Source organism: Dendrobates tinctorius, unplaced genomic scaffold, assembly GCF_039654945.1.
Source record: "Dendrobates tinctorius isolate UK_male_01 unplaced genomic scaffold, ASM3965494v1 ptg000055l, whole genome shotgun sequence".
In the NCBI taxonomy this organism is placed as follows: domain Eukaryota; kingdom Metazoa; phylum Chordata; class Amphibia; order Anura; family Dendrobatidae; genus Dendrobates; species Dendrobates tinctorius.
Genome location: NW_027361723.1, coordinates 3,190,319 through 3,198,038, shown reverse-complemented (window position 1 = coordinate 3,198,038; position 7,720 = coordinate 3,190,319). Strand labels below are relative to the sequence as shown.

Here is a 7,720-nt window from a genome sequence, read left to right as displayed (position 1 = left end):
AACTTTTAAATTCCTATTTTGCATCTGTTTTCTCTCAGAAAGGAAATGCAACATCAACTGTTATTCACTGTCCTATTAAGGGAATAGAAGAATCCAGGATATCTATAAACAGAAAGATAGTGAGGAAACACTTAGCTAACCTAAATGAATTCAAGTCTCCAGGTCCAGATGAATTACACCCCAGAGTACTGAAGGAGATAGCAGAAGAAATTTTTGAACCCCTCTCCATAATCTTTGAAAATTCTTGGAGAACAGGAGAAGTGCCAGAAGACTGGAGAAGAGCAAATGTTGTTCCTATCTTCAAAAAGGGGAAGAAGGTGGACCCAGGCAACTATAGGCCGGTGAGTCTGACTTCTATACCAGGAAAGATCTTTGAACAAATTATTAAACAACATGTATGTCAATACCTGGATAAGAATGAAGTGATTAAACAGAGTCAGCATGGGTTTCTAACTAATAAGTCATGTCAGACTAACTTAATTTCCTTCTATGACGGTATCACTGATTGGGTGGATCAAGGAAATGCTGTAGATATAGTATATCTTGACTTCAGCAAAGCATTTGACAAAGTCTCTCATACAATCCTTATTGAAAAAATGACTAAGTATGGAATGGACAAGGCAACTGTTAGGTGGATTCATAACTGGCTTAGTGATCGGACCCAAAGAGTGGTCGTAAATGGCTGCACATCCAGTTGGAAGAATGTCTCAAGTGGGGTACCACAGGGCTCTGTCCTGGGCCCTGTATTGTTCAACATCTTTATCAACGATTTAGATGAAGGAATTGAGGGTAAACTGATTAAATTTGCTGATGACACAAAGCTAGGAGGGATAGCTAATACTAGAGAAGAGAGAGAGAGGATTCAAAAAGATTTAAATAAACTGGAGAAGTGGGCAGCAACAAACAGAATGGTTTTTAACAGGGAGAAATGCAAAGTACTACATCTGGGCAATAAAAATGAAAAAAGCATATATAGAATGGGAGGAATAGGGCTAAGTGACAGCACATGTGAAAAAGACTTGGGTATACTAATAGATCACAGACTGAATATGAGTCAACAGTGTGATGCAGCAGCAAAAAAGGCAAATGCAATTCTAGGATGTATTAACAGAAGCATACAGTCTAGATCACGTGAAGTCATTATTTCCCTCTACTCCTCTTTGGTCAGACCTCATCTGGAATATTGTGTCCAGTTTTGGGCACCACATTTTAAAAAAGACATCAACAAACTGGAGCAAGTTCAGAAAAGAGCGACCAGAATGGTGACCGGTCTGCAAACCCTGTCTTATGAGGAAAGGTTGCAGGATTTGGGAATGTTTAGTTTGCAAAAGAGAAGACTGAGAGGAGACTTAATAGCTGTCTACAAATATCTAAAGGGCTGTCACATTGTAGAAGGATCAACTTTATTCTCATTTGCACAAGGAAAGACTAGAAGCAATGGGATGAAACTGAATGGGAAGAGACACAGATTAGATATTAGAAAAAACTTTTTGACAGTTAGAGTGATCAATGAGTGGAACAGGCTGCCACGAGAAGTGGTGAGTTCTCCTTCAATGGAAGTCTTCAAACAGAGGCTGGACAGACATCTGACTGGGATGATTTAGCGAATCCTGCTTTGAGCAGGGGGTTGGACCAGATGGCCCAGGAGGTCCCTTCCAACTCTACGATTCTATGATTCTATGATTCTATGATTTTGAATCTCTGCACACACTTTTGGACACTGGACACTCTTGGATGGTGTGAGGCCCAATGAATATCTGAGCGCTATGTGACAGGCTCGATGGCACAGCTGTGACCAAAGTGACTAGAGGATAAGGGAGATTTTGAATCTCTGCACACACTTTTGGACACTGGACACTTTTGGATTGTGTGAGGCCCAATGAATATCTGAGCGCTATGTGACAGGCTCGATGGCACAGCTGTGACCAAAGTGACTAGAGGATAAGGGAGATTTTGAATCTCTGCACACACTTTTGGACACTGGACACTTTTGGATTGTGTGAGGCCCACTGGTATCTGAGCGCTATGTCACAGGCTCGATGGCACAGCTGTGACCAAAGTGACTAGAGGATAAGGGAGATTTTGAATCTCTGCACACACTTTTGGACACTGGACACTTTTGGATTGTGTGAGGCCCACTGGTATCTGAGCGCTATGTCACAGGCTCGATGGCACAGCTGTGACCAAAGTGACTAGAGGATAAGGGAGATTTTGAATCTCTGCACACACTTTTGGACACTGGACACTTTTGGATTGTGTGAGGCCCACTGATATCTGAGCGCTATGTCACAGGCTCGATGGCACAGCTGTGACCAAAGTGACTAGAGGATAAGGGAGATTTTGAATCTCTGCACACACTTTTGGACACTGGACACTTTTGGATTGTGTGAGGCCCAATGAATATCTGAGCGCTATGTGACAGGCTCGATGGCACAGCTGTGACCAAAGTGACTAGAGGATAAGGGAGATTTTGAATCTCTGCACACACTTTTGGACACTGGACACTTTTGGATTGTGTGAGGCCCACTGATATCTGAGCGCTATGTCACAGGCTCGATGGCACAGCTGTGACCAAAGTGACTAGAGGATAAGGGAGATTTTGAATCTCTGCACACACTTTTGGACACTGGACACTTTTGGATTAGAATCATAGAATCATAGAATCATAGAATCGTAGAGTTGGAAGGGACCTCCTGGGCCATCTGGTCCAACCCCCTGCTCAAAGCAGGATTCGCTAAATCATCCCAGTCAGATGTCTGTCCAGCCTCTGTTTGAAGACTTCCATTGAAGGAGAACTCACCACTTCTCGTGGCAGCCTGTTCCACTCATTGATCACTCTAACTGTCAAAAAGTTTTTTCTAATATCTAATCTGTGTCTCCTCCCATTCAGTTTCATCCCATTGCTTCTAGTCTTTCCTTGTGTGAGATTGTGTGAGGCCCAATGAATATCTGAGCGCTATGTGACAGGCTCGATGGCACAGCTGTGACCAAAGTGACTAGAGGATAAGGGAGATTTTGAATCTCTGCACAACTTTTGGACACTGGACACTTTTGGATTGTGTGAGGCCCAATGAATATCAGAGCGCTATGTGACAGGCTCGATGGCACAGCTGTGACCAAAGTGACTAGAGGATAAGGGAGATTTTGAATTTCTGCAGACACTTTTGGACACTGGACACTTTTGTATTGTGTGAGGCCCAATGAATATCTGAGCGCTATGTGACAGGCTCGATGGCACAGCTGTGACCAAAGTGACTAGAGGATAAGGGAGATTTTGAATTTCTGCACACACTTTTGGACACTGGACACTTTTGGATTGTGTGAGGCCCACTGATATCTGAGCGCTATGTCACAGGCTCAATGGCACAGCTGTGACAAAAGTGACTAGAGGATAAGGGAGATTGGAATGCTTTTAAAAAAGCAGTTTGCAGAGCAGTGGGTAAACAGCAATGCCAGCCTGTCAGGAAGCCTTAAAAGGCAGCCCAACAACCAACACCACTGATACACCACAATATAGCCTCCCCTTGCACTGCACACACAGTGACTGGTGTGTTGTGCAGGCCAAATTGCTAGCAGCAGAAGCAGTTTTTTTTTCTTCTCAGCAGGACTAAAAAAAAAAAATTGGGATTGCTTTTAAAAAAGCAGTTTGCGGAGCAGTGGGTAAACAGCAATGCCAGCCTGTCTGGAAGCCTTAGAAGGCAGCCCAACAACCAACACCACTGATACACCACTATATAGCCTCCCCTTGCACTGCACACACAGTGACTGGTGTGTTGTGCAGGCAAAATCGCTAGCAGCAGAAGCAGTTTTTTTTGTCTTCTTCCCTGCCTAACGCTCTCCCTACAGAATCAGCAACCTCTCCCTATACTGAGATCGGCAGAAGTAAGATGGCGGTCGGCGTGCACGCCCTTTTATACCCCCTGTGACGCCCACCAAAGCAAGCCAATCACTTGCATGCCCTTCTGAAAGATGGTGGTGACCCCTGCCTATGTCATCACGTTGCCCACAGTGTCCGTGGATCCTGATTGGCTGAAAAAGAGCGCAAAACAAACTTTTGAAACGCGACTTTGGCGCGTAAGTCGCCGACCTCGTGGCCGACCTCATCCTAGGGTCGGGTTTCGTTTCATGAAACCCGACTTTGCCAAAAGTCGGGGACTTTTGAATTTTTTAGACCCGTTTCGCTCAACTCTAGTGGTATATATGTAGTATGCATGTTGCATGCATGTGGAATATATGCAGTATGTATGTTGCATGTATGTAGCATGTATGTAGTATGTTTTTTTTTTTTTTTACATTCAACACATAGGCCGGATGATGGGACTACTACTGTCCCATCATTGGTTAATGTGTCAATCACCGTCATGGTAGCAGGCATCGCCCGATGGGACTTGTAGTCCCATCGGACGATCCTGCACAGACCCCCGCAGCCTGCACAGACCCCCGGACAGTCGGCACAGCCCCCCCGGCAGGCCGCTCAGACCCCCGGACAGTCAGTACAGACCACCGGCAGGCCGGTACAGAACCCCGGGCAGTCTGCATAGACCCCCCTCCCCCGGAAGGCTCGAACTGACGGCGCATCATGATGACATCATTTCGGCAGCCAATCAGAGCCACAACAGTGGCTCTTTGCATTATGGGAACTTCCGATTCCGACATTGAAAAAATATCGGTACTCGGTATCGGAATTCCGATACAGCGAATATCGGCCGATACCCGATATTTGCAGTATCGGAATGCTCAACACTAGTAGGGATATATTTGAAACATCCATCTTTACACTTGTTTCATTTATGAAGGAGGGACTCTGAAAGACAAGATGTGTCTGCTAATATCACACACCACATGGCCACCTAGGGTTGGTAAATGCTACAATGATAAAGCTGTGACCTAGGAGTCAGGAATGCTTCCAGGGGTGATCCCCATGATGTCCCCTGTCATTGCAGCAGTGTTTCCATCATTTTCAGATGTTTTTAGACCTGGGGGATCCATGTAGAAATGCTGGGGTCTCCCATAGACTTACATTGGGCTCGTTGTTCTGTCCAAGTACCTGAGTATTCAAATTTGCTCAACCCGAACGAGCACCCGAGCTCTTTACTGCTCGCTCCTCACTAGGTATGATGCTTTGATCTGTGATATTTTAGCAATGAAAGAAAAGCAGGAGGATTCGTGGTTTATTGGCTTTATTAATTCTTATTTTTCTGCGTTACTTAGTATTTGTTCAGTGAAGCCTGCGGCTGATTACACTACACTATTGTGGGGTTAACCCTTTTAGTAAGTATTATCAGGACTCCCAGTTGTGTCTGCAGTGATTACAGGGGGCTGCAAGCAGCAGATGCTCTGGAGGAGCCCGATGTGAGCGCTGCCGGGGGCTGGGGAGAAGGTGCCGCATCTGTGGACACTGCTAAATAAGGGGAGATCAGCAGCAACACGGCAAGTAAGGAGTTAAACGGAGTTGGAAAGACGTCTATGTACGTCACTGAGGACGGCGCTTTACCGAGGATTCCCGCTCATTGTCTGATCACAGGATCCGTTGGGGGATTTGAAGTTCCCGCTCTTGTTCCGCGGAGGATTACTACCGGTCACGGCTGACAGCGGAGATCACAATCCGGTCACCCGAGAACCGCGCTGAGTCCAGCCCTCCAGAGCCGCCATCACGGGATCGTCCTCCGGGAGGAGCCGCAGTCACTGATGTGGAGAATCGCCGGCAGCGGCCGCCAACTCCCCCCCGATACGTGATCACTGCGTGTTATCTCCACAGCGATGTCAGGGGCCGGAGGATCAGACACTAATGAGGGACTCCTCTCCCCCCACAGGTCTGAGGCTTCATATGATATTATCCCATTCATCTCCCGACACTCCAGTGTTTTGGGTAGAAACCGCACAACGGATTCCAGTGTGCGCAGCAACCTACAGACTGGTGGCGGCAGCCCGTGGTGTCTGGAATGTGAGGACCCGAGATCAGCGGCGTCAGCTCTGGTGGTGACGGGGTGGGTGGCTCTTAGAAGAGCCTTTGGTTGTGTAGGTGGGATCGGCAGCAGCGCTCACTTGCTCTTGCCGGACTTGCTGCTCTCGGTCTTCTTGGGCAACAGCACGGCCTGGATGTTGGGCAGGACGCCCCCCTGGGCGATGGTCACCCCACCCAGCAGCCTGTTCAGCTCCTCGTCATTGCGCACCGCCAGCTGCAGGTGTCGGGGGATGATGCGGGTCTTCTTGTTGTCTCGGGCGGCATTACCGGCCAATTCCAGGATCTCAGCGGTCAGATACTCCAGCACAGCGGCCAGATAGACCGGAGCGCCGGCGCCCACCCTCTCGGCGTAGTTGCCCTTGCGGAGAAGCCTGTGCACACGGCCAACCGGGAACTGCAGTCCTGCCCGGGATGAGCGGGTCTTGGCTTTAGCGCGGACCTTCCCTCCTTGTTTGCCGCGTCCAGACATGGTGGTGATCGCTGATAACAAGAAGAAACAGAAAAAAAAAATCTGCGTGATATAAGGCAATAGCTGCGCGGCTGTCGCTTTTATAATCATCTGCCCCGCCCTCCTCTCCTGTCATTGGATGGATCACAAGCTACCAATGTAAATCAGACTTGTGGAGCCATCAATGAGCTGCAGTGGGCGGAGCGACTGACGGTTCCGTTGGTCACATGACTTTGTCACCCAATAGCACGGCGATCTGACAGCAGAGTCATTTGCATGGCCGGGCTATAAACTCCTCTGGGAGGAGCAGGGTCGTTATTCTTCTCTCTTGTGCGGAGACGTTTCTCGTTCCCATCATGCCTGATCCCGCCAAGTCTGCGCCAGCTCCCAAGAAGGGCTCCAAGAAAGCCGTGACCAAGACTCAGAAGAAGGACGGCAAGAAGCGGAGGAAGAGCAGGAAGGAGAGCTACGCCATCTACGTGTACAAGGTGCTGAAGCAGGTCCACCCCGACACCGGCATCTCCTCCAAGGCCATGGGCATCATGAACTCCTTCGTCAATGACATCTTCGAGCGCATCGCAGGGGAAGCCTCCCGCCTGGCTCACTACAACAAGCGCTCCACCATCACCTCCCGGGAGATCCAGACCGCCGTGCGCCTGCTGCTGCCCGGAGAGCTGGCCAAGCACGCCGTGTCCGAGGGCACCAAGGCCGTCACCAAGTACACCAGCGCCAAGTGAGATCTGCTCCGCCATCACCCCAAAGGCTCTTCTAAGAGCCGCCCACCCCCTCACCATAAGAGCTGCTCCTCCGCTGCCCTGTGTAGTGTCCTCATCAAGGCCGTGCATGTGCTGAGCAGCTCCTTTCCGGAGAAAACGTCTACACTGGGACCTCCTCTCTCCAATAGGTCAGTGATAATGATTGCAGGTGGTGCGTTGCACTCGGCGATAGGTCCTCGCTCTCCCGCAGCTGGTAATGATGATCTCTGCTCAGTGACATTTCCAGTAGATTATCCTCCTGGTTGGATCTCTGCTTTCTCTTTTCATCTCCTCTTACATTAACCCTTTCCATTCCAATTTGTGAGTTTCCTGTGAATGCTGGGGGTGGTAGTAGTGAGGTGCAGACACAACACTGGATGAATCCAGGAGCCGCGCTACAGCGATCTATGAGGGCACCCGGCCGTCACTGCGCTTCACTGGAATAATACAAGTTCATGGAGTCTCGGATTCTACACACTCCTTTTCCTTCCGCTGTCCGGTTTATGTGCGTGTTCTCCCTATACGGATCGCACTCTCTCAGGAATAGATGGC

General features: G+C 48.8%; 2 protein-coding genes across 2 annotated transcripts; one reads left to right on the top strand and one right to left on the bottom strand.

Moving 5' to 3' along the window:
• Window positions 1–5,990: 5,990 nt before the first annotated feature.
• On the bottom strand, window positions 5,991–6,507 carry LOC141091656 (histone H2A type 1-like). The gene has a single exon (XM_073577337.1). The coding sequence runs from the start codon at window positions 6,432–6,434 to the stop codon at window positions 6,042–6,044; it is 393 nt and encodes a 130-aa protein (XP_073433438.1). The 5' UTR covers window positions 6,435–6,507; the 3' UTR covers window positions 5,991–6,041.
• A 247-nt stretch (window positions 6,508–6,754) lies between these two features.
• LOC141091657 (histone H2B 1.1) lies at window positions 6,755–7,193 on the top strand. Its single transcript, XM_073577338.1, has one exon. It carries the CDS (start codon window positions 6,770–6,772, stop codon window positions 7,148–7,150), a length of 381 nt encoding a protein of 126 aa, XP_073433439.1. The 5' UTR covers window positions 6,755–6,769; the 3' UTR covers window positions 7,151–7,193.
• Window positions 7,194–7,720: the final 527 nt, after the last annotated feature.